The 26,936-nt window shown below is 41.8% G+C and overlaps 1 protein-coding gene across 1 annotated transcript in view; it reads left to right on the top strand.

The window, feature by feature from the left end:
• Nucleotides 1-26,936, top strand: part of csmd3b (CUB and Sushi multiple domains 3b) — a 2,327,439-nt gene that overhangs the window by 1,392,815 nt on the left and 907,688 nt on the right. The window contains exons 8-9 of the mRNA XM_068032163.1: nucleotides 21,336-21,423; nucleotides 21,666-21,790. Of these exons, the coding sequence (XP_067888264.1) occupies nucleotides 21,336-21,423; nucleotides 21,666-21,790 (213 nt within the window). The remainder of the gene's footprint in view (nucleotides 1-21,335; nucleotides 21,424-21,665; nucleotides 21,791-26,936) is intronic.

Genomic DNA, 26,936 nt, shown 5'->3' with positions numbered 1-26,936 from the left:
TAGGAAAATAATTGTAGCTCATGAGAGGCATGACTGAATTAGTTCAGAAGATGATAGGGTGGATTCCAGTTATTTTCCCTTAACTGTCTTTAAAGCCATACTGCAAAAAAGGGAAGAGATTTCCCAGTACTGAATGCAGCCTCCATCATTAAATAACAACATACTGCAATAGATAGAGGAGCAACAAGACCATAATTTAAAAAATACCACAATAAAGATCTCTCTTGACGATACCAGCCTGTCCCTTCAGACAAATAGCATGAAAACAACATCTCCAGAATTATTTATGCCAGTCTATCTGAAAACATATTCCCACTGAATTGTAGGCAACAGTCGAGGAGATTTCAGTGTCGATGTCTATGAAATTTATAGTGTTGCACCTTCTTCAAGTATAGTCAGGTGCAGACATTAGAAAAGCCATGGAGGATGTTTTTGTACACAGTTCACCAGGAGTAGAATGGCAACAAAGGATTAACCCTAAATTTTACCATGCATAGCCCCTAATTTTCATTGGCTATTTGGAGCAGGTCTTCAGTAACACCTCCCCTCCATCAATCCACCCTTCCCTCCCTGCAACCAACCCCCCCTCCCACACCCCCCTTCTCACAATATACTTGGGTGTTGCTAAGCTTTCATTCTTGGCAGTCTATGTCTAAGCTCTCTGGACTTTGTTAAATAAATTGTCTCTAAGGTGTTAAAGTATACATTCCTTTTTGGACAAACAGAGAGTCTCCCTATTTTCTGTAATTTAGTGTGAAGTTCCTAAAACTTGGTTACATACTTTCTTGCATGTCATACACTGAACTAACAAAAAAATGCAGAGCAATGCTGCTGGATTGATGGATTTTGACTCACCAAGGATGCAGCCTAATCAGATTTCATAGTCATACATAGCATGTAGGATGCAGTCAATAAATCATAAGGTTGGTACAACTTGTATCTAATTAAAAAAGTAGCAATGAATAAAGTTTTGCCCCAACCACCACCAAGATTATGTATTCCAAAAAGACAAAATAGAAAAAAATGTTGATTTCATTTGGAATTTTTAAAATCTTACCAATTATTTTTGTGTTTTAAATGTATTGCACAGTTCTGATAAATGAGAAGGTTCTCTGATACAGTAAAAACTGGTTAATTGTCTGTGTTAGAATACTCATGAAGCCAATTTATCATTTCAGTATTGTTTACCATAAAATCATTTCTGGTATTTCTTCAATTTTACCAACATAACTATGAAACAGAGCCAGTGAACATGTGCTTGGCAGATTCATTTTACAGAATTAGATGTAACAAAAGCTTTGAGAACACAGTCTTGTAATTGAGAAAGTATTTGAGTGAAAATGTACAGTCTGTAAATTTAGTCTGGTGATTCATCGATCATTTCACCTCATGGCATATAAGGTTGCATTTCTGCTTCAGTGGTTTATTCTTTAGTTTACAAGTTTTTGATGAATCAACAGAAACAAAACCCACATATTGTATGATGGAAAAAAAATGTGAACTGCTGTGTTTATAAGCAGAATGCAATCTTACTTAATTCCTTTCTTCAAAGTGACTCATTTTAAGAAATATGAGCTGATTCATTTAAAATATCAAATTCATTATACTTCAAATTAGATAAATTGTCTTTTCTGAAATAAATAATTGTACTAAGACAGGATAATGGAATTTATTTAGACAGTTTATGGAAAGAAGAACTCAGATAATGTTTGTGATTTCGGAACATTATCATTTAGCATTGTTCATTGAATGTTACAGAAACTATGAACTGCAATTTTTTAATATATTGGGGCATCCTCAAACTTTATACAAATTAGAATTTGAAATCACATGAGACATTGGGGGAATTTTATGCTCTTCCCCCGCAGCAGGTTTGGAGGCAGGGAGAGCATATAATCGGGTGGGATGGTAGTAGGGGAGAGGGACCCAGCCACCTTCCCACATTTGCTGAAATTAAGTCTGGGGCAGGAAGGCTTATGCACAGCCTTCCTGTAAGGCCCAAGTAAGGGCCTCATCCTGCGACCACTGCAATTAGACGAGTGGCGGGCGAGCCTGTTGCTGCACAGGAGCACAGTGAGAAAAACCATGCGGGTTGCTTGCCGGCTCCGGAGTGGGATGTCCCTCGTTAAAAGGAATGGGGGGGCCCACTGAAAGCCACCTCCTTGCCTTTGATGATGACCTCCCTACATGACCCCCACCTCGCAAGAGCCCTCCCAACCTGACCTACCTGTGGCCCAGAGTCCAGCACCACTCCTAGGTCTCAGGTGGGTGCTCCAATGGCTGCGGCCACTGCCTCCATGCTGGCGCTGCTCAGTTAAAGAGCTGTTGGCCTCTGATTGGCTGGCAGCTCTCAGAAGGCGGGACTTCTGTCACCAGGGTCCTTGTTCCCATGGAAGGCCCTGCCGCTGTCCAGTTAAGTGCCTAATTGGCACTTGATTGGGTGGAGCCTCCCTCAGAAGGGGCGATGCAGGGTTCTCAGCAGCACTTTTGCCAGATGTCGAGATCCCTGTGACCCGGAGAAAATCCCAGCCATTGGGTCAGGTGAATGTCATATACACTTTTAAGAGGATTTCTTAAAGACCGGTTAACAACAAATTATCCTTCAATAAACTTGGCATAATGGTCTTGCTGTCATTAATTTTTCAGTGTGCATCTCTTCTGGCTGCAGTTCCACATCCTCATCTGTATTAAGTCAGTGTTGGACATGAAAATACTTAGAGCTCAGTAAAACCGCCCTATAAAATAAATAGGATGCCTTATTAATCCCTGTCACTATCTGGGAAAATCCATAATGAGTATCAGAGATCAGAGTTTTACTTCAGTATCTTAATATCTATAGGTGGCACGCATCTCATGTAACCTTAGCAGCGAAAACAATACTGACTCTGTAATCCATAATTGAGATTAAGATCACGTTGAGTCTGGATGTAACTGACCAACAGGTGTCACTGTAGAGTACCTTATGTATGTCTCAGGTGGTAACCATGAAGGCATTATGCTATGCAATTCTTAAATTTAAAATTTAAGCACTTTCTATTTGTATTTAATAAACAGTTTCATTGGATAGCTTCCCACCTCAACAGCTGTTTGTCAATGCTCTGGGCAAGATTTACCAGCCCCTTGGTGGTGGACTAGGAGGCGGGGTGAGGGCTGGTAAAATGCCAGAGAGTCATATCGGAGGGTTTCCTGGCGCAGTCCTGTCCCCAGCCCACTTTCCCAGTGGCCGTAATGGCAGCAGCTCGGCCACCTGCCGACCGAAGGTGACCAATTTAAATAATGAAAGGGCCAACTGGTGGCCATTTTCCCGGGCCACAGGCACCTTGATGGCAGCAGAATGGTTCCCCGCCTTGTGGGGAGGCTGCAAGCTGCAAGGAGGCGGGCTGTCACTAGCTTCCCAGGGGTGGTGGTGGGGCAATGCTATCGCATTGGGGGCTCCAAGGCCCAAGGAGGGCCCCCCTCCTCCAGTCGCAAGGGTTGGCCCCGCAATCCTGATGCCACCTCTGCAGGGGATTCCCTTCTGATCGCTGAGGCCTGCCTGCTTGCCTGACCCCCAGCACAGAAATACGTTTTTTTAACTCTCCTGCTAGAGTGCCTCAAATAGAGGCACCGTCTCATTTTCCTTACAATCTCAGCAGTATCCACCTCTCTCGGTTGCCGGCCTTCTGGGCCAGCAGCGTGAGAGATGGGCCCACTGCCCTTAATTGGATGGTGGGTCCGACGGTGGCCAATTAAGAGTCCGCCATAGGGAAGATTGCTGCGGCGGTTTCATTGCCTGCCCACGTGGGCTCAGACCAACATTTGGTCCCAACATTGGGACTCAACACATGCTGGTAAAGTCCCGACCTCTGTTTCTCTCTTTCTCCAGAATATTTCTCCACGGGCATCCGCAGCCTTCAGTTGACCCTCTCAGACTGCACCATTGGTCCCTCAGCCAATAACTGACCCTAGTGTGACATGGCCACACAATCACTAGCCTACCCCAATCCAGCACATACTCTCACAACTATGGATGCATTACTGGATGCTCGATCCTCAATAGAGCATTTGTAAGCAGTGCGAGCATCATTAGTCATAGTGAAATTCCTCCACCTCTACTCTTACTCTCTCTGCAGCGAGGTCATATTGCTGAGACTATCACCAATGACTTATACTTCAACATCCCTTCCCCCAGTGAACAGCACATTGGGCATTTCTCCCTTGGAGTAACATATTGAACTCCACCCCCACTCAGCAGCAGATTTGGCTCTTATCTCTCCCATTGAGCTATCACCCTCCCCATTGAGCAGCATATGGTATGTCTCACAAAGCACCATATTGGAAACTCACCCTCTCAAATTCCCTTCAAAGCCTCTCTGCCTCTGCCGTGCTTTCCTCCTTTAAGCCAATCCTTACAACATTTGACCAAGCTTTTGGTTATCTGTCTTAATATCTCCTTATGTGGCTTGATGTCAATCTTTTTTGATAATGCTCCTGTGAAGCATTTTGGGATATTTTACTACATAGAGGCACTATATAAATGCAAGTTGTTATTCTTGTTCTTATGCCCTATTTAAGCAATAATTATCCTCTGGAAAACATGGTAGACATTCTTCCTCCCCTGATAAATGGTACTTCTCCAAAACTCCTAGTTAAGCAGTTTCTCAGGCAACTAAACTACCCCAGCAGCCTCTTGACTATATCTCTTCTCCCATGTGCACAATTTCAACTTGTGTTTCACCCATCTCCCCACACTGAGCAGCCCAATGTATTAATGTGCCCCCATTCCTAAAAGAATCTCATTCACTCTACTCTTCTTCATCCTGCTATGACCTCTGAGACCATTTACGTGAAAACACAAGATATGAACTCCCAGACAAATTTAAAGAATTGCACAACAAGATTTCACGTTTTAAGACTTTTATTATAGCAACTAGACGAAAAGAAATCCCCAATTAACGGAATAGTGGCTGATACCCCAAATTACAATAAAAGGTATTTTCTTATTAAAAATACTGGAAAACTTCACGTCACACTTATACGTTACACAGTCTTTTTTGAAAACAAAATCTTTTGTGGTTAAAAGTCCCAAACTCTTCCCAGTTGCAATGGGTTGGATTTCCAGATTATTTCAAAAATCAGTGTTGTCTTTGCTTACTTCTCTGAGCACTTCCAACCTGGATGTCTGTGAATAAGGTGCTTCCTGGTAATCCTGCTGGTCTTCTAATCCTCCACAAGCTTCGACTTTCATAACAGGTTCAAGTCTTTTCAGCCTTTTACTATAACCGCCTTCCAAGAGCAGGTGCCTCCTCTCTCATTCTCTCTTTTGAGGCTGCAACCACTGAGTTCCCTTCTTCCAGTCTGCCTTGAAGCCACAACTGTTGGTTTCTTCCCTTAAAGCCTGTTTGCCTGAAGAAAGTCTGTTAAATTTATCTGGACTCAATTCAATAGCGTTTGAGTGTTCAGCCATCTTATTGTTCCAAAAAATGCAGAGTCCAGCAGTTTGGTTTCACAAAACCATTTGGGCCTTTCCATTGTTCCCAGGTGCTAACAGCTGCCTGTTACATTTACATCTTCCGAATTACTGACTCTTTGTTATACAACCCGAAAGTCTGGGAGGGTGAAACCCACTGCTTTTCAGTTGTTAACCCTGCAATCTGTGAAAGTCTTTGATCTGTGTTCTCTGTTGTCCTGGTAACGTTTCACAAAGTGGAGGTGAGGTCACCTGACCTTCTGGTCTCCATCTTGAACTTTTAAAAGTCACAATTTTTAAAACATAATCATGTTACAAGGTCCAGCATTCATAGCGATCATCACATGTAGTCCCTGTACCCTGCATAGCTCTGCATCCTCCTGTCTAGTTCCCTATCCCCTTGCTCCTCTCTTTCCTTTTCCTCTTCTATCCACGTTCTTGTCCCATTGTTCCCTTATCTCCATTTCTTTCCTGACCCTTTCCTGATCCACCTTTCCCTCCCCACCCTCCTCTCCCCTATACTTCCACTCTCTGTCACAGTCTTTCCTTCCCCATTCTGCTTCACCTGATCCCCTGCCTCACCTGGGTCCAGTTATTCTGCCTACCCTACAACTCTGCTTCACCTGAATACTGCACTTGGTATTGATTGCCCTTGTGCAAGATAAGAGGTTAGCTAATTTATGTTTCTGTTTGTGCATGTACAATATTAGTTGCAATAAAGTATTTAGTTTTTGGAACCCCATTATAGAAAGGGTAAGAAACAAGATAGATTGACTGGATGAGGTGTTCTAATTATGAAGAAAAATGCTTGCAAACTTGGAACTTTTTTCACTATAGTTGAGAAGTTGAAGGAGTGAATTGTGAGAGGCCTTCAAAATCATCAAAGGTTACAATAGGGTTACTGGTAATAGATTGGCCCAAATTGATCGTCAGCGAAAGTGTAAAATGAGTGATAGAAAGTTGACAGGCCATTTTGACTTCAATGAAAAAGAAGGTTGGTTGGAGTGTAAAACATGACTACCTGTTACGACCAGGTGAGAAAGAGGTCTAGGGTTCCCTTTCGGTCTTCACCTGGTCTTACTGTAACAAGGTTTAATTTTAAATGCACCATGTTTTTAGCTTCCCCTTGGTGAACCCTTGTTCACTGTTTTCCAATTATAAGGCAAAGAAACCAGCACAAACAAGTTTTCTTAGGTTTAAAGAAGAAAAGTTGAAATTTATTAAAACTAAACTTAAAACTTTAATTTGGTTGACACCTACACATACACGCCGCACACTACACGAGCACGCATACACAATACACACAGGCAAATAGAGACAGAGAAGAGCAGAAGAACTATAAAGTGTAAAAGTTTGAGGCAATATCGGAAGAGTTTTTGTTACAGTTCTTCGAGCTCACTGTACAGCCCTTGATTATAGGTAGATCTTGCTTTTCGTTGGGGCCCAGTATTCTTCTCAAACTTCGTTCACTGTAGGAGACATTTCTCTCTTGGGGTTCATGTATCTTCAGTGGATTCAGAGGCTTGTGACAAAGAGGTGGGAATAGACAGGAGAGATCTCAGTCCAGGAGCAAACAGCTTTCTTGCCCAAACTGTTTGTACAAATTCAAAAACCTCAGGTTTCCCAGCAGGTTAGTCGTGTGACTAGCTGGTTTGACCATGTCCGTTTGAGTATTCGACCATCTTAGCAGGCAACCTGAAATGCGAGCTCCTCCACCTTCAACGTCTGGTGATCAATAGCCCATTGTGGGTTGAATGTGTCAGGGAATGGCTGCTTTGTCCTTTCAAACACTGTCTGTTTATATGTAAATGTTGTTCTTCACTCTAGTAACAGTTTAAAATCAATGTTCATGACAAAATGAATGTGCCTCATTCTTGGCAGGTGGGGGCCTAGCATGACACTACCAATTAGCTATCATCTGCTCGGTCTTTTTACTGAAGACCAATTTCATCCCTATTGTTTCCACCGTTTACAGAGATGATAATAATTAGTCATAAAAATAATTAAACGGAGGTGAGAAAAATCTTTTTTTATGCAGTGTGGTTTCGATTGGTGTTCTCAAATGTAAATTTTTGTTCAAATATAATGTGTAGGTAAGAATTAAATAAAAGGGATTTATACTATTGCTTGAGAAAACAGAATGTTAAAGGTTATGAAGAGTCTACAGGAGAGTGGAAATAGCAGGTAGTCCATGTAGCAAACTTTCTAGGCTAAATCGTCTCCTTCTGTGCTGTAGCATTCTGTGATTCTAAGGATTGCTGTCATAAGCCACTTGAGTTTTGTGCATGTAGTTCTGGAGTGCATATGAGCTTCTCAATTAGATTAATACCTTGTAATTACTCCTGGCTTTCCATTAGCAATTTTTCTATATTGTTGTATAGGGAATAATTTGAAATAGACAGACTGTTTTTCTTGGATGTGGATGCATTTTTCGCATATTTATCCTCCCTGATTATCAAAACTGCAGGCTTTTCTGAGATTAGTGTTGCCTTCTGCAGCAGCACTTTCTCTCACTCCCTTCTGAAACTAACCTTTCACATCTCAATAGCACTTCAACCTAGTCATGCTGTGAGGATGCAGCTGCTTCCTTACGCAGCTTTACTATTATATCTTGTGAAACCAATATTTTTCATCACCCATTCTGCACTACTATCTGACTCAAGGCCATATGCTCTTAAATCAAATCAGTATCAATAACCTAAAATGAATTTGAAGGCACTAATATATCTAACAATTATGTTGATAAATATCTTTTCAAATATCTTTTGGAAAAAGAGGTGAACTTTCAACCCCACATACTCTCAATCACAAAGATTTGGCTACTTATGCCGACACAACATTGTCTGCCTTCAGCTCTGCCTCAGCCTATCTGTCAACAAAGCCTTCACTCAGATTGTTGTCATCTCCAGAATCAACTATTCCAATGCTTTCCTGGATGGCCTCCTCCTCTTCACCCTCATGCAAAACTCTGCTGCCCGTATCCTAACTTGCATCAAGTCCTGCTCACCCATCGCACCTGCCCTTGTTTCCCTCCAGTGGCTTCTGGTCCTCAAAAACCTCTGATTTAAATTATTCGACTTGTGTTTAAATCCCTTCATGGCCTCACCCCTCCCTACCTCTGTAACTTACTTCAGCCACTACAACCCCACCCTTGAACTCCCTGTTTCTCTAACTCCAGATTTTTGTACATCTCCTCTCACTACATCCACCATTTATCTCTGTGCTTTAGGCTGTATGGTCCCCATATTCTGAAATTCCATCTACAAACCTCACCACCTTTCTACCTCCAAGACTCTTATTAAAACCTGCCTGTTTGACTAAACTTTGGTCACTCCTCCTAATTCCTCCTTGAGTATTACTGAAAATAGAGACATTTTATTGAATCTTTTCGTCTTGCACTCATCAGGACAATTTACAAGAATACCAATGTAAGAAAGTGCTGATTGGTTGGCAAGTGGACTCTGATTTCTTTCAAAGAAAGCTTGGCAGTTTACTGTCAGTCACCATAAACTGGGACATTATCCATGACAAAGCCTCTACCAATCAGCACTCTCTTCTCATACAGCAAAAAATTCGTTGTTTCCCTTACATTGGTATTCTTGTGAATTGTCCTGATGAGTGCAAGATGAGAAGCTTCAACAAAATGTCTCTATTTTCAGCAATACTCAAGTTCTGTACTATCAAACAACTAATTCCTCCTTCTATATCCTAACATTCATTATTGTCTGATTTTGCCTCAATGGAGTGCATTCGGACATTTTTACGTTAAATTAACATTTCAATTACATTAACTCTGCCAAGGAAAATTCAATTCATGTACAAGCTTCTCCACTTATGTGGACTAGATGACATTTAAATGTACCTTTTTGTTTTACAGTCAAGATAGTAGCTGGCTGGTTAGGTTTACAGAAGATTACATCAATTTGTATTGAATTCAAAACATGGCAAACTAATAATGTCAAAAGCTAAAATGGAAGAAAAGAAGTTATTGGTTGGGGAGTAAAGTTTCCGCTTTGGACACAATCTGCAATCCTGGTACAAATTGTATTAGTTTACCAAAATGAAGTTATGGTTCAAGTTTCCACTCTCACTTATTTGCATAATCAGACATAAACAAATGCAATCAGGCAACACTTTAGAATGTAACTGTTTTTTGATTCTTGCATTAAAACTATTCCTTTCTCTACCACCCTTTCCTCCTTTCAGACACTCATTAAAATCTACCTCTTTGACCAAGATTTTGGTTGTCTTCCTGAATATCACTTTATGTGGCTCAGCGTCAAATATTGCTTTATATTGCTCCTGTGAAGTGTCCTGAGATGTTTTATTACATTAAAGGTGTGATTGTTATGACTGCGGTTGGAGGAACTTTATAATCCCTATAAATATAGAGTCATAGAGAGATACAGCACTGAAACAGGCCCTTTGGCCCACCGAGTCTGTGCCGACCAACAGCCACCCATTTATACTAATCCTACATTAATCCCATATTCCCGACCATATCCCCACCATTCTCCTACCACCTACCTACACTAGGGGCAATTTACAATGGCCAATTTACCTATCAAACTGTAAGTCTTTGGCAGTGCGAGGAAACCGGAGCACCCAGCAGAAACCCATGCAGTCACAGGGAGAACTTGCAAACTCCACACAGGCAGTACCCAGAACTGAACGCGGGTGCTGGAGCTGTGAGGCTGCAGTGCTGACCACTGTACCACCCTAATACTAAAGATCTTTCTCTAGTTCCACTACTCCACTGGCCTGAGGGACAGGATTAATCTCTACTCGGAGAGGCAGAGATCAATCAAGGATAGCAGCATGGCTTTGTCAGGGGGAGATCATGTCTAACAAATTTGATTGAATTTTTCGAGGAGGTGACGAGGTGTCTAGATGAGGGTAAAGCAGTTTATGTAGTCAAGTAAGACTTTTGATAAAGTCCTGCATGGGAAATTGGTTAAGAAGGTAACAGCCCATGTGATCCAGAGCAATTTGGCAAATTGGATCCAAAATTGGCTTAGTAGCAGGAGGCAGAGGGTGATGGTCGAGGGTTGTTTTTGCAATTGGAAACCTGTGACCAGTGGTGTACCACAGGGATCGGTGCTGGGACCCTTGCTATTTGTAGTGTACTTTAATGATTTAGACGTGAATATAGGAGGTATGATAAGTAAGTTCGCAGATGACATGAAAATTGGTGTCGTAAAAGTGAGGAGGAAAGCCTTAGATTACAGGACGATATAGATGGGCGGAAAAGATGGGCAGAGCGGTGGCAAATGGAATTTAATCCTGAGAAGTGTGAGATGATGCATTTTGGGAGGACTAACAAGGCAAAGGAATATACAATGGATGGTAGAACCATAGGAAGTACAAAGGGTCAGAGGGACCTTGGTGTACTTGCCAATAGATCACTGAAAGCAGCAGCACAGGAAGTTAAAGTGGTTAGTAAGGCATATGGGATACTTGCCTTTATTAGCTGAGGCATAGAATATAAGAGCAGGGAGGTTATGATGGAGCTGTATAAACGCTAGTTTGGCCACAGCTGGAGTACTGTGTACAGTTCTGGGCACCACACTGTCGGAAGGATGTGATTGCGCTGGAGAGGGTGCAGAGGAGATTCACCAGGATGTTGCCTGGGCTGGAGCATTTCAGTTATGAAGAGAGACTGGATAGGCTCGGGTTGTTTTCTTTAGAGCAGAGAAGGCTGAAGGGGGGACATGATTGAGGTAGACAAAATTATGAGGGGCATTGATAGAATAGATAGGAAGAAACTTTTTCCCTTAGCATAGGGGTCAGTAACCAGGTGGTATAGATTTAAGGTAAGGAGCAGGAGGTTTAGAGTGGATTTGAGGAAACATTTTCTCACCCAGAGGGTGGTTGGAATATGGAACACACTTCCTGAAGAGGTGGTAGAGGCAGGAACCCTCAAACATTTAAGAAGTATTTAGATGAGCACTTGAAATGCCATAGCATACAAGGTTATGGGCCAAGTGCTGGAAAATGGGATTAGAATAGATAGGCTTGATGGCCAGCATGGACACGGTGGGCCGAAGGTCCTGTTTCTGTGCTATATAACTCTATGAGAACATATATTGAAATGCTTTACCCAGTTACCCATATGGCCAATTATATACTTTATATTAGTTTCAGAATAAAAATCTGACAACCAGGTTTCTTTATTAAACAACAAAATTGCTGGTTTATTATAAAACAATACTTATTCAATAAAGATGCAAAGCTTATTAACATACAGTTTGAAATATGGAAGTAGAAATATCTACCTTTCTAAAATATCCTAACATACATGCACACACACACCGGTTTTATAAAAAAGAAAAATGAAAACAAAACAGGCTCTGCAGAGATCAACTTTAAAAAAAAAATACTTTGGCCAAGTTGTTGTCGATTCTTGAAGGAAAAGCATAAGATAGGGGATGTTCCCGCTGGCCCTTTGGGCTGCGTCCAGGTCCACGTAGGCACTGTCACTGGGATCTTTCTGGAGCAGGAATATTCGAGGAATATTCTTGTAGGCTTTTTGGGAGAATTACTGCTTCAATGGGTTCAGCTATCACACTGGATTCTCAGAAGATTTTTCAAAACAGGTGGAAAAGGATGCATTGTGTGGCTTCTCTTTTAGCAGGCTATCAACCAACTAGACACTAAACGATAGCCAAAAGCGAAACCAAAACTACTGACCGCCATAAATCCAGACATGTGACTTTAAGTCCAAGCAGTTCCATAGTCCATAAGGCTCTGGCTGTTCACTTAGCTTAAAACATGTGACTTCCACTAAGCATTTGTTTTAAAACAAAGTCTTAAGTGTCCTTTCACTGACCCTTTAAAATAAAACACAGGCATCTTCTCAGGTATTTTCTAGTCTTTTAAACACAAGTCCTCAAAAAATAATAATAATGGAAGCACCTTCATGACACTGTCTATATGCAAGTTGTTGTTACTGATGTATTTAAGAGTAGCAACTTGGTAGAGCTTTATTAATGCAACTGAAAATGAATTTATCACATCATTTTCTAGTTCACTAGATGTGAGTAACAGCATTTTAAATAACTAAATATGACTCCAAAAAATTATACAGAACCATTTACTAGTTTTATTGGTGTACAGCAGTAAATTTCTTATATGAAATAGTTAAAAACTTTTAAAACCTGCCTACTAGTGCCCTTGCGCCTAAAAAAAAAGCTTAAAATTAAGAGCCTCGTTGAAGGTCTGCAAATGGGTGTAATTAGCGGGAAATGGCCATGGTGATTATTACCTGCATAACCTAGCGTAAACTCTACCCCAGATTTTTACATCTCAATTTTTGGATGTAAAGCTAATTAATAATTTTCATTATTGCTGTTGAAGAAGAAAACTTAGTGCACACCTGTGCTTAATTTGGCTGGGCTTTGATTTTGTTTTTCATCCATCTTTGCAATACTTTTGAGTAGACTACCACTGATGAATTGTAGAAGTCACCCAATCACTGACAAAAGACTTGAAATCTGCTCCGCTAAATTGGTTAGATATATGGCAAAACACATTTGTGGCATTTAAAAATTACTGGCCTGTAATTCAGAAGCAGCCAGCATCCTGTACGGTTGAGTATTTTCCATGTCAGAATATTTTAGGGGTATGTCAGTATTTCTCAGAGGCATAAGAAAAATTTTATACCAGCTGTTGATATTAGGATTTAATAACCAGACATCAAATCACAGTGAAAATATCTGAACTTTTGATAAAACAAAATTCTTACAATTAAGTTCTCACACTGAAATATTACTTAGAAAACTGAAATTGATACCTTTACAAACAAAAAATGAGCTCTGGTAACAATTAAAATTAATTCACAAATTTCTGACAATTGTTTTTGTTGCAATAGAGATGTTGCAGCTTCAGGAAGGCTTTTTGTTTTCCATTTTTCTAGTTCGATACTTAGTTTATGTAAATACAGTTAAAAACTAGAAAAGTAAATGGTGCAATGTCAAGTAACATGAGGGTCAGGAAAGGAATTTGGGTAGCCAGCAGTCTAGTAGGAAAGGAGTTAAGGAGCCTGGAGTGGGACTATTGGGCAAGATGGGAAAGAAATGAGACAAGGCAAGGGGAGCAAAAATTGATCAAAGACTACAAGACCTGTGGCAAGGGCATTGCTTGCCGGCAACATTGTGCCTGTTAAAATGGGCATAACAAATACGCTGCCAATATTTTAACCCATTTGCATGCCCCATTCTCATCTGTTGTGAGGGTTTACAACCAGGGTTTGTGTTTCTATTCACTCATTTGTCTCAGTAATACAGAGAATTCTACAGATGTTGAAGATGCAAGACGCAATCTAAACAAGTGTCTCAGTCTGAATTGTGTCCACTAACTCGGAGGTAATTTCCCCACACCCAGTACTCGCTTGGAAAATTACCCGAGAAGTCTTCACATTAAAAATGACATCTGCATCTACTGTGCATGAATGGAATTGTGAACAATGAATAATTACATTTCTTCTCAATGGGCTCTTGTCTTTCTTCTCAATAATTGGTATTTCTGTGTGTGGGGAGGAAGAAGTAGGTTATGTCCTTTAATAGATATCTTCCTTCAATTATATAAATATATAGATAGGGAAGCTAACAGCAGAAAGTTTTACCTTACTGAAGACTAAACAATCTAAGTGACACTATCACAAGGGGAGCACTGAACAATATTTTGGATAGATATCATATTTGTCAACAAGGTGCATACTTACTATAAGTGAATCAGAGTATTTTTGTGGTTCCAGAAGGAGAATTTTCAGACCATTGCCTTCTGTTTACGCCGGACAGCTACGGTTAACATTGGCACCAAAATATGATGGCCACCAAGGAATCTGACTGTAACACAAAAGCAAAATACTGCTGATGCAGGAAGTCTGAAATAAGAACAGAAAATGCTGGAAATACTCAGCAGGTCAGGCAGCATCTGTGGAGAGAGAGACAAATATAGCATTTCAGGTTGATAACCTTTTATTAGAACAGGGGAAAGTTAGAAATGTAATTGGTTTTAAGTGAAAAGGGGAAGGATGGGTAAAATAACAAAAGGAGAGGGCTGTGATAAGGTGGAAGACGGGAGAGATTAAATGACAAAAGGGTTGGTGATGCAAGGCCAAAGGAAGTGGTAATGGGACAAGTAAAGTATAATGGAGTGTAGTGGTGACTTCACCTTTAAGAAAGTTCACCTTTAAGAGGCAAGACTGCCGATGCAACTGATGATATCACACATATGTAAGGAGGAGATACTATTTTGAGAGGAAACCCAGAGAAAGGTCTGAGGCACATCAAGGAAGATGAATACAGAAATCACCACATTTGAACATGCAGTCACTGTGGTAGTACATGTCCTTGCTACAAAACTTGTCCTGAAAGAGGAAAGAAATGTAAAGCCTGTAGAAAAATTGAACATTTGGCAAGAGTATGCCAATCGAAGCTCCTGAAGACATGAATTGAGTTGAATGGCAGAAGGATGATTACATCTTTGCAGTGCAAGAGAAGAGTTTTGTTGCTCACAACCACAAGTACTGACAACTGCCCATGTGCAATGTGTTCGTAGGTAATTCAATAATCTCTGCAGTAATTGACTCACGGGCCACAGTCAACATAATGGATGCCCCGACATTCCATGAGTTACAGAGAGAACAGAAATTGCAATTGAGCAAGCCAATATCTAAAAGCTCCTACGGATCCGATACCCCTCGACAGGTCCGAATGATCATCCAAGCTATTCTCAAATCTTCCCATGGGTCCACATGTCAGACTGAGTTTCATGTTCCAAGCAAGAGAAATCTAAGTCTGCCAGCGATTGGAAGTTGATCATGATCACTGTCGGAAGACAAAGTGTGAGCTGCCACAGTTCACGCCCACTCAACCCTACATGCACTCAATGGAAAGCTTGAGGAATAGAGAAGAGTCAAAAACAGAGGACAAAGAATCATGCAGACCAATGGATGCACACAACAGATAGCAAGATAAAAGAGAGACAAAGTCCTGCTCTGGCAAGAGAAAACATCACAAATTAGCTCACCATTTGACCCAAGGGTGCTTATGGTAGTTCAGAGATAAGGAGGCATGATCATAGCGAAGAGAGGAAGCTACATTGTGAAGAGAAATGTAACCACCTTCAAGAGAGTCAACGCTAAAACAATTCCAGAAGAAAGTGATGAAGATGACTTTGATGACTTCACACCAGCAACAACTCAAGGTACAGCCCAGCAAAATCAAGCTGAGATTGATACTTCAAGATCCACAGAGCAGATCATAGAGACTTCATTAATTACCTGTCTGATTTAAAGACTGTGTCATGCATCGATGATGAAGGGAGCCAGGCGGGGAAAAAGGTCTAGTATTGAGGGTGATGTCCCTGAAAGCTCTCCCCTCCAAGGGGGGAATTTTATAGGGCCTGTGTTACAACCAAGGTGGGAGTAATGCACTGTTAATTCAGTCCCACCACTCCACAGGTCATAGCAGATCAAATAAAGTTTCCCACCAACCGAAGACGAGCCAAATTAAATACTGTATTTTTCCCCCAGAATAAATCACACCAAACAAGATTTCTTTAAACAACAACATTAACTATTTATTAGAAAATAAATAATCGGTCTTAACTACTAATGAGATAAATCTATACATGAAAAAACCCTTATTCCCTTAATCCTCATGCGCGCACACACATGCATTCAAAAATGAATGGTTAACTGGTTTCAAAAGGGTGTTTTACATTACAACTGTTTCTTAGGAATCGAAGGAATAATAAAAATAATGGAGGTTCACATTCTGGTAGGATGTGTTCCTAACAGTGAGGTGTCCCAGAATTGAATAGTCAGGTGCCACTCGAAGTCTCTGCAGGCAAGGTTGATGAACAGTCTGTGATGGCTAGGTGATCACAGTAATTTAATTGCAGCAGGCGTCACATAGGTCTTCCATCAGGGGTTTAACAACTGTCTGCTTAGGTTTTGAAGCAGCCATCTAGCAGTAGAAGAATTCTTCAGATTTCACAATTTTTTAGAACACAGGAGGCAGCAGGAATCTCACTGGATGCAGAAATTCTTCAGAGACGAGAGGCAACAGGAATCTGCTACCTTTCAAATGCAGAATTCCTTTTCAAGAGATGCGAGTCTCCTTTTTACAGAGAGAGGTAGCACTTTTCTAGGTCTTTTCTCTCTTGCTCCAGGCAGGTCGAGCAAAGATTTCAAATGCCTGCTCTGTGTCCAATTCTTAAAGGGTCCAAAGTGAAAAAAGAACCTTCCTGAACATGGTCACATGTCCAGACACAGTGTCTCCCCCCTGTCACTCAAGCTGCTCTGAAGAAAGATCAAACTCCTGTGATTTCCTTGAAACTGCTGACCTTCCTGTCCTTTTTACAAGTTCAACTTCCTTTCAAAACACCCATAAAGCTCAACCCTTTGTTCTGAACTTACTTTCAAAACATTGCTGGAATTCCAATTATTTTTGCATGTTTCTTTCATTGAGCAACATCCTTTTTTCCAGTTTTTTTTTAAACATATAGAAGTTCAAGATTTTAGTACAGAAAAAAAACCTTTTGTGACACCTGCAAGAGCGCGTTTCATGATGGGTGGGGTGACTTAATTAGGCAGGAGTTGATATTTTGATTTCCCCGATGGCGGGTTTAATTTTAGAAATTAAGCCAGTGGAATGTTTGTGGCAGGTCGGGCCTCAAGCTGTCCTGTGGCAGGTTCCAACTTTTAATACATTTGCACACCATGAATAGTCAATACCTCATAACTAATTGAAATTAAGTCCTACCTGCCAGATTCAGTCAGGGCACACAGTAATCTTGTGGCACCTGGTTCATGTTCATTTAAAGGTGGCGTGCAGCAGTCGGCTTTGTGCAGTTGTGTCTGAGGTCAGTGGTTTTCTTGAACTGTTCAGCATAAGGCAGAGCAACATCGGAATGGATGTTTGGCTCGAGGCTCGGGATCAGCAAGGGCAAATTTGTTGGAGGTGGGTGCGGTTTGAGAGGGTGGAGTTCGGGTGCCAGGAGGTGCGGAGGAGAGAAGCCAGGAAGGGCAGAGGGTGGGGTTCGGGTACCTGGAATTGCGGAGGAGGGAAGTCAGGGAGGGCACAAGGTGGGATTCAGGTGCCTGGAGGTGCAGAGGATGTCGTTTGGGTGCTTGGAGGCACAGAGGAGAGAAGGGCTTAGCATTCTGGGTGTGGCGTCAATGGTGGTGAGGCCTGGAGCAGATAATGAAGGTGAGATGCATCATGGACCTAAAGGGAGGGGTCAGTACTGTCAACATTGGTGTTTCGGTGGGGCAAACGCAGTGTGCTCGCTGGTGGAGGGAATGGTCACAGTCAGTGTGATTAGGTAGAGGGGCGGGTCCAGTGTCATGGTTGGGTATTGGAAGGCCTTGTAGGGCGGGGCATGTGATTGGACGACTATATTCAGGTTGATGGCTGGAGGATCAAGGGTGAGAATTGGCATTTTGATGGGGAAGGGTATAGGCACAGGTGGGAGATTTAACATGCAGACATTGCTAATTATGTGGGCCTAGTGTAATGGTAGTAGTTCAAGAGTCACAGAGAGAAGGTGTAAGAAATGTTGGGTGGGTCAAGGGTGATGGGGCCAAGCTGGAAGGTAGCATGAGGAAGGTGGAAGGTGGAGGATCTTGCCTTCAATCATACATGCACCATTTTGCAAAATGAGACGATGAACCATGTGCTAGGTGTGCAGATCAAAGTGAGAGGAGGGCAGTGTCAGGTGGGTGGAGTGTGTTGGGTGGGTGGATTTGCTGCTGTGCACAATGGGAGGCTCATGAGTTCAATAGTTGACCATCAGAGTCAAATAAGGTTTCACTTCAATGCCTGTTTCATTGAAACAGTTATAAAGCTACAATGACATCGGTCTCATACAAACAATATTTTTGCAACCTCGGGAACAAGAGGAGAGGATTCGACAGAGGAGGGCTCTTTCCGCGCAGTGGCTGAGACCGCAACGCTAGTAGCAGGCAGCACAAGAGGGGGTGGCTGCTTAGAATGAGCCCATCCAGGGAAGGTATCCTGTATGGATACTGGCACATCAATACGTCCTCAAAACAAGGACTAACTACCTTCAGATTTTGGAGAGGCAATGCCAGAGACATCTGAGGATGAAATGGTCACTGAGATATATGGGATCATTCAGCAGGATCTGCAACCATGTGGATTTGGTTGGAACGCAATGCCAGTTGCCCTCAAGGTGTTTTCAGCACTCAATTTTTTCACAACGGGTGACATATGTGACATCTCACAGGCTGCCACTCACAGGTGCATAAAGGAGGTGATCGATGCCCTATTCCGTCATGCCAATGATTTTATTTATTTCTCATAGAATCATTGGATTGGTATGCGTTGTGGCAGCTCCCACGAAAAGGAGCACAGACCTGCATGATTTTTAGCCTGTGGTCCCAAACCAGTTGAACATTCAAAGAGTGAAAGTCTTTGCGATTCACAAATGCAGCAGGCTATCCCAGGAAGCTCTCATGGCCACAGAAGGAGGCCATTCGGCCCATCATGTCTGTGTCGGCTGTCTGAAAGAGCAACTCACCTAGTCCTATAGTCACCATAGTCCTGCAGATTTTTTCTCTTCAGATAATTATCCAGTTCTCTTTTGAAGGCCTTCATTGAATCTGTCTCCACCAGACTCAGGCAGTGCATTTCAGACCCTAACTACTCGCTGCATAAAAAATGTATTTCCTCATGTCACCATTGCTTCTTTTGTCAATCACCTTAAGTTGGTGTCCTCTGGTTCTGGACCCTTCCACCAATAGGAACAGTTTCTCCTTATCTACTTTGTCCAGATCGCTCATGATTTTGAACACCTCTATCAAATCTTCTCTTAATCTTCTTTTCTCTAAGGAGAACGGAAGTATTGTTGTCCTGATCCCAGGAATTATAGAGTGCATTTACACAAAAATAGCATTCCTGTACCAATACTGTAAATGCAACCTGAATATAGGCTCAGGGCCAAAACTGACAAGAGAATGAGGTAGAGTCAGATGCCCGAAGGCTTTGTACCAAAATTAAATGTGTACTATGTGAATATTCTGGAAGAAATTTACTTCAGACAATAATGGCAAGACAAAAAGTAAACGCAGATGGAAGAGAAGACAGTTATATCATAGAGAAAATACAATGGCCCAGATTTTGCAGTCATTGACGAAGTGACAGTGCTCACTGGTGGCCTCGGAAAGCTGCCCGCAAAGAGCCAGTGATCTCTGTGGCATGTATTCTCAGTAGACAAGGACAGGTAGGCAGCAAGGTCACAGCCTTTGGCAGTATCGTGCGTTTCCCCAGAGTGCAATGGGTGATCAACTGCACTCATGTGGCCATTCGTACTTCCTGGGATCAGCCTGCTGCATTTGTGAATCGCAAAGACTTTCACTCTTTGAACGTTCAACTGGTTTCTGACCACAGGCTAAAAACCATGCAGGTCTGTGCTCATTTTTGTGGGGCTGCCACATACATTCTGTGAAACTCACAACTACCGGGAATTTTTGAAGCACCAACCCAAGTTGATAGCTGGATCCTGGGTGACAAATGTTACCCCCCTTCGGCCACGATTGATGACGATGGTGAGGCACCCTCAAAGGGCAGCCCAAAAGCAATACAATGCAGCTTATGCCTCCACCAGAGCCATCATTAAGCATACCAGTGGCTACCTGAATTCACTTCCACTGCTTTGACCTGTCTAGAGGGGTTTTGAGGTGCACACCACAGAGGGTGTCACGAATAATCGTAGTCTGCTGTGCACTGCACAATCTGGCAATGCAACGTGGACTTCTTTTGTTGCAGGACGAGTGGGAGGAACATCACTCCTCCTCAGATGAGGATGATTTGGATGAGCCCGAGGAGGAGGCTATGAATGGGACTGAGCCTTTGACGGATGCCAGGGCCATGAGAGATGTGCTCTGGATACCAGAGACAACCATATATTTGCATGTTTCAGCCAAGAGTGAGGCACCTAATTGATTATTGTTCCAATGCCAGAACTCCATTGCCTTCCTGGAATGATGATGTTCCCCTGCCAACCTCCCTAGTGCTCTGAACTCAAACAGGTGTCCTCTGCCATCTACAATTGCAGAGCGAGTGGAACTTTGCTAACCATGCCCACTAGCAAGTACTGAATCTGAAGAAATCTGTGCCACACTTGAACATATGTCTATCATCCACCCATGACCACCCAATCAGAAATAGCACTATCATAACATTACTTTGCGTGCACCTGCACCATCTAACATTTCCGAGTTGTGAGTAGACTTGGACAAGCAGGGTGAGCTAGCTTTGGGAATCAGTGGGCTTATGGTGAATATTCATTGTTAGCCTATCCCTAGAAATGGAGACAGAGAAGTCGAGGAAGGAAAGAGTTAGATATGGATCATGTGAAGCTGAGAAGGTTGGAAATTGGAAGAAAAGTTGTTTAAATTTTCCAATTCAGGGTGAGGGCAGGAAATGACAACCGATACAGCCACTTGAAAATGGCCACCATGTGGCTTACATAACGACAGTGGCTACACTTCAAAAAGTAATTCATTCAATACTGAGTGCCATGAAATATCCTGGAAGTGTTATAAAGTGCAGCATAAACAAAAGTTCCTTCTTTCTTTAACCAACACTGCATTACACCAAAGAGATTCCTGTTGATAACAGTAAGGAAGCAAAGCTATTTGCTTTAAGTACTCTTATTTCAGTTCATTTTGGAGGTTGATTTTATGCAGTACAAGATTTCTTACTGATTTGTATCAGATTTACAAGGGCAGAGATTTCCCAGCTTTTTGTGATCTCAATACAATGAAAAAGAAATCATTAAAAATAATTGTTATTGAAGAATCTGATTCTGCTTTTAATTGGCCTGTTATTATTTTGCTCACTTTCTTTTGCAGTGAATGAGGGAGGAATAAAGCAACCATCCAACTCGTGTCCAGATCCCGGAGAGCCAGAACACGGAGAAAGAATTGGTTCTGATTTTAGGTAACATTCTTTTCCTCATCTTCATCAGTTGTAATTATATAATCAATAATATAAACAATTTTCATGGCTTTATTTTAAATAAGCACTTCCTGATTTCCACCACAACCCATTCCATTCTATTCTGTAATGTTTGCTGGTTTTCAGTTTTGAAAATGCTACCTGCTGTTTATTTTAATTACACAATTATTACTTATATAGAGATATAAGAGAGTTAACATTTAACTCACCATTTCTTTATAAAGCCTTGGAGCTGCAGTCCAATTTACATGTGATGAAGACTTTGTTCTGCAAGGATCTAAAAGTATCACATGCCAGACCGTTGCTGAAGTATTCGCAGCATGGAGTGACCATAGGCCAGTATGTAAAGGTAAGAATAATTAACAAAACCCACTGCAGACACAGCATTTGACACTGGCTGAGATCTCTTAAATATCTTGGGCCGGACTGGGCCGGACTGGAACCAATGTCCTTGGAGGTGCTTTTGCTAACGCTGTTGGGGAGGGTTTAAACTAATGTGGCAGGGGGATGGGAACCAATTGAGGTCAGTTGACAGTGAGGAGGTAGTAACAAAAGCCTGTAAGAAACTAGATAATGAAGTCAGTGTGACTAAGGGGAAGAGCAGGCAGGGAGCAGATGATGAATATAAAGGGACTGGTGGTCTGAGGTGCATTTGCTTTAATGCAAGAAGTGTAGTTGGTAAGGCAGATGAACTTAGGGCTTGGATTAGTACCTGGGAGTATGATGTTATTGCTATTACTGAGACTTGGTTGAGGGAAGGGCATGATTGGCAACTAAATATCCCAGGATATCGATGCTTCAGGCGGGATAGAGAGGGAGGTAAAAGGGGTGGAGGAGTTGCATTACTGGTCAAAGAGGATATCACAGCTGTGCTGAAGGAGGGCACTATGGAGGACTCGAGCAGTGAGGCAATATGGACAGAACTCAGAAATAGGAAGGGTGCGGTAACAATGTTGGGGCTGTACTACAGGCCTCCCAACAGCGAGCGTGAGATAGAGGTACAAATATGTAAACAGATTATGGAAAGATGTAGGAGCAACAGGGTGGTGGTGATAGGAGATTTTAATTTTCCCAACATTGACTGGGATTCGCTTAATGTTAGAGGTCCAGATGGAGCAGAATTTGTAAGGAGCATCCAGGAGGGTTTTCTAGAGCAGTATGTAAATAGTCCAACTCGGGAAGGGGCCATACTGGACCTGGTGTTGGGAAATGAGCCCGGCCAGGTTGTTGAAGTTTCAGTAGGGGACTACTTTGGGAATAGTGATCACAATTCCGTAAGCTTTAAAATACTCATGGACAAAGACGAGAGTGGTCCCAAAGGAAGAGTGCTAAATTGGGGGAAGGCCAACTATACCAAAATTCGGCAGGAGCTGGGAAATGTAGATTGGGAGCAGCTGTTTGAAGGTAAATCCACATGTGATATGTGGGAGGCTTTTAAAGAGAGGTTGATTAGCGTGCAGGAGAGACATGTTCCTGTGAAAATGAGGGATAGAAATGGCAAGATTAGGGAACCATGGATGACAGGTGAAATTGTGAGACTAGCTAAGAGGAAAAAGGAAGCATACATAAGGTCTAGGCGGCTGATGAAAGACGAAGCTTTGAAAGAATATCGGGAATGTAGGACCAATCTGAAACGAGGAATTAAGAGGGCTAAAAGGGGTCATGAAATATCTTTAGCAAACAGGGCTAAGGAAAATCCCAAAGCCTTTTATTCATATATAAGGAGAAAGAGGGTAACTAGAGAAAGGATTGGCCCACTAAAGGACAAAGGAGGAATGTTATGCTTGGACTCAGAGAAAATGGGTGAGATTCTAAACGAGTACTTTGCATCGGTATTCACCGAGGAGAGGGACATGACGGATGTTGAGGTTAGGAACAGATGTTTGATTACTCTAGGTCAAGTCGGCATAAGGAGGGAGGAAGTGTTGGATATTCTAAAGGGCATTAAGGTGGACAAGTCCCCAGGTCCGGATGGGATCTATCCCAGGTTACTGAGGGAAGCGAGAGAGGAAATAGCTGGGGCCTTAACAGATATCTTTGCAGCATCCTTAAACAAGGGTGAGGTCCCGGAGGACTGGAGAATTGCTAATGTTGTCCCCTTGTTTAAGAAGGGTAGCAGGGATAATCCAGGTAATTATAGACCGGTGAGCCTGACGTCAGTGGTCGGGAAGCTGCTGGAGAAGATACTGAGGGATAGGATCTATTCCCATTTGGAAGAAAATGGGCTCATCAGTGATAGGCAACATGGTTTTGTGCAGGGAAGGTCATGTCTAACCAACTTAATAGAATTCTTTGAGGAAGTGACAAAGTTGATTGATGACGGAAGGGCTGTCAATGTCATATACATGGACTTCAGTAAGGCGTTTGATAAGGTTCCCCATGGCAGGCTGATGGAGAAAGTGAAGGCGCTTGGGGTCCAAGGTGTACTAGCTAGATGGATAAAGAACTGGCTGGGCAACAGGAGACAGAGAGTAGCAGTAGAAGGGAGTTTCTCAAAATGGAGACGTGTGACCAGTGGTGTTCCACAGGGATCCGTGCTGGGACCACTGTTGTTTGTGATATACATTAATGATTTGGAGGAAAGTATAGGTGGACTGATTAGCAAATTTGCAGACGACACTAAGATTGGTGGAGTAGCAGATAGTGAAGGGGACTGTCAGAGAATACAGCAGAATATAGATAGATTGGAGAGTTGGGCAGAGAAATGGCAGATGGAGTTCAATCAGGGCAAATGCGAGGTGATGCATTTTGGAAGATCCAATTCAAGAGTGAACTATACAGTAAATGGAAAAGTCCTGGGGAAAATTGATGTCCAGAGAGATTTGGGTGTTCAGGTCCACTGTTCCCTGAAGGTGGCAACGCAGGTAAATAGAGTGGTCAAGAAGGCATACGGCATGCTTTCCTTCATCGGACGGGGCATTGAGTACAAGAGTTGGCAGGTCATGTTACAGTTGTATAGGACTTTGGTTCGGCCACATTTGGAATACTGCGTACAGTTCTGGTCGCCACATTATCAAAAGGATGTGGATGCTTTGGAAAGGGTGCAGAGGAGGTTCACCAGGATGTTGCCTGGTATGGAGGGCGCTAGCTATGAAGAGAGGTTGAGTAGATTAGGATTATTTTCATTAGAAAGACGGAGGTTGAGGGGGGACCTGATTGAGGTGTACAAAATCATGAGAGGTATAGACAGGGTGGATAGCAAGAAGCTTTTTCCCAGAGTGGGGGTTTCAATTACTAGAGGACACGAGTTCAAAGTGAAAGGGGAAAAGTTTAGGGGGGATATGCGTGGAAAGTTCTTTACGCAGAGGGTGGTGGGCACCTGGAACGCATTGCCAGCGGAGGTGGTAGATGCGGGCACGATGGAGTCTTTTAAGATGTATCTAGACAGATACATGAATGGGCAGGAAGAAAAGAGATACAGAAGCTTAGAAAATAGGCGACATGTTTAGAGAGAGGATCTGGATCGGCGCAGGCTTGGAGGGCCGAAGGGCCTGTTCCTGTGCTGTAATTATCTTTGTTCTTTGTTTATCTTAGAATATTATCAGTAATGTTTCCATTAGAGCAGATCTTCAACTGTAATGAGCTGTACCATATGATCAGGTATTATAGCTTTGTTATTATTGTTCTCTGGTTTTATATTTCATTAAAGGTGGGAGAATATTAAGGAAATGACAAAGCAAAACTATCTCAACACACACTGAAATAAAGTTAATGTGGAAATATAGAAAATACTTCAGAAATGCATGATCTTAGACACGGACAAATACTCAGCGGCTGTCAATATACTTACTGAATCACCACATATAGTGAAATGTGCGGCTTCTAGATGGATTATGCCATCAGATTCGGTGGCAAAGTTTTGCAAATTTTATCAGTTAGCGCTGCTAACCATTACTGCATCTAGTTGTGGTGCAATGTAAAATGTAAAGAGACCTGACATATTGTACACTTGCAATATTTTTATTTATTTATTGCATGGTCGGGTCTATGACTCTGAGATATAGTATCAAAATAGTAGTAATACCCTTTAAATATTTTATCTAATTTTATCACTCTATTGTGCCAAATGGAGTATACAGTACATAACATTATGAAGATAATGTCCTATTTTTCATGTGATCCTTGATGGTCAAAATTGACAAATAACTTTCTGGGGAAAGGGCAAGTTGGTGGGGTTATCTATTTCATTGATATAATGAGTATAGCTCTGTTTCTTTGCTATAGATTATTTGATTCTTTAATTATTGCTCATTTCGTATCCTTTCTTTTACTGGTTTAAGCTTATCAGGTCTTCAACCAGCTTTCCAATTATTGATTATTGGAATTATATAAACTAGTCATGAATATATTTTTCAGCATCTAGTGGACCTTCTAGGAAAATGGAAAAAAAGAGGCATACAATGTTGCAAAGGTTAGTGGTAGGCCAAAAGATTGGGAAAATTTTAGAAACTAGCAAAGGATGACTAAATTTTAAAAAAGGATACAAAAGATTGAGAGCAAACTAGCAAGAAATATAAAACAGGCAGTAAGAGCTTCTATAAGTATATAAAAAAAGAGACTAGCTAAAGTAAGTGTTGGTCCCTTTAGAGGATGAAATAAGGAAATGGCAAAGCCTTTGAACAAATATTTCATATCTGTCTTCACGGTAGAAGACACTAAAAGCATCCCAATAAGAGTATAAAATCGGGGGCAAAAAGGAGTGAGGAACTTGAAACAATCATTACAATTATAGAAAAGGTATGAGGCAAACTAATGGGTCTATAGGCTGACCATTCCCCTGGACCTGATGGCTTGCATCCTCGAATCTTAAAAAAAAAGTGGCTGCAGAGGTAGCGGATGCATTGGTTGTCCTGTCTGGAAAGGTCCCAGCAGATTAGAAAACCACAAATGAAACACCCCTATTCAAGAAAGGAGGGAGGCAGAAGGTAGGGAACTATAGGCCAGTTAGCCTAACATCTGTCATTGGAAAAATACTGGAATCTATTTTTAAGAAAGTAGTAGCAGGACATTTAGGAAATCATAATACAGGATAAACCTATTGAAATGCAACTGACATTTGCAAAGTGTTTGACTTACATGTGCAGGGCTGGTGCAATTTGGACAGATGGTTTATGAAAGGGAAATCATGCATGACAAATTTATCAGAGTTCTTTGAGGATATAATGAGCAGGGTGGCTAAAAGGGCACCAGTAGACGTAGTGTATTTGGATTTCTAAAAATCATTTAAGGTGCCACATAAAAGTTTGCTGCAGAAGATGAGAGCTCATGGTGTTGGGGGTAATATATTGGCATGGTTAGAGGATTGGCTAACTAACAGAAAACAGAGTCAGGACAAATGGATCATTTTCTGGTTGGCAAACTGTACTTGTGAGGTGCCACAGGAATCTGTGCTGGGACCGCAACTATTTATGATCTATATTAATGACTTGGATGAAGGAACCAAGTGTATTTAGCCAAATTTGCTGATGATACAAAGATAGGTGGGAAAGCCCTTT

This window comes from Heterodontus francisci, chromosome 5, assembly GCF_036365525.1.
Source record: "Heterodontus francisci isolate sHetFra1 chromosome 5, sHetFra1.hap1, whole genome shotgun sequence".
NCBI lineage: Eukaryota > Metazoa > Chordata > Chondrichthyes > Heterodontiformes > Heterodontidae > Heterodontus > Heterodontus francisci.
This window is presented reverse-complemented; position numbering and strand designations above follow the sequence as displayed.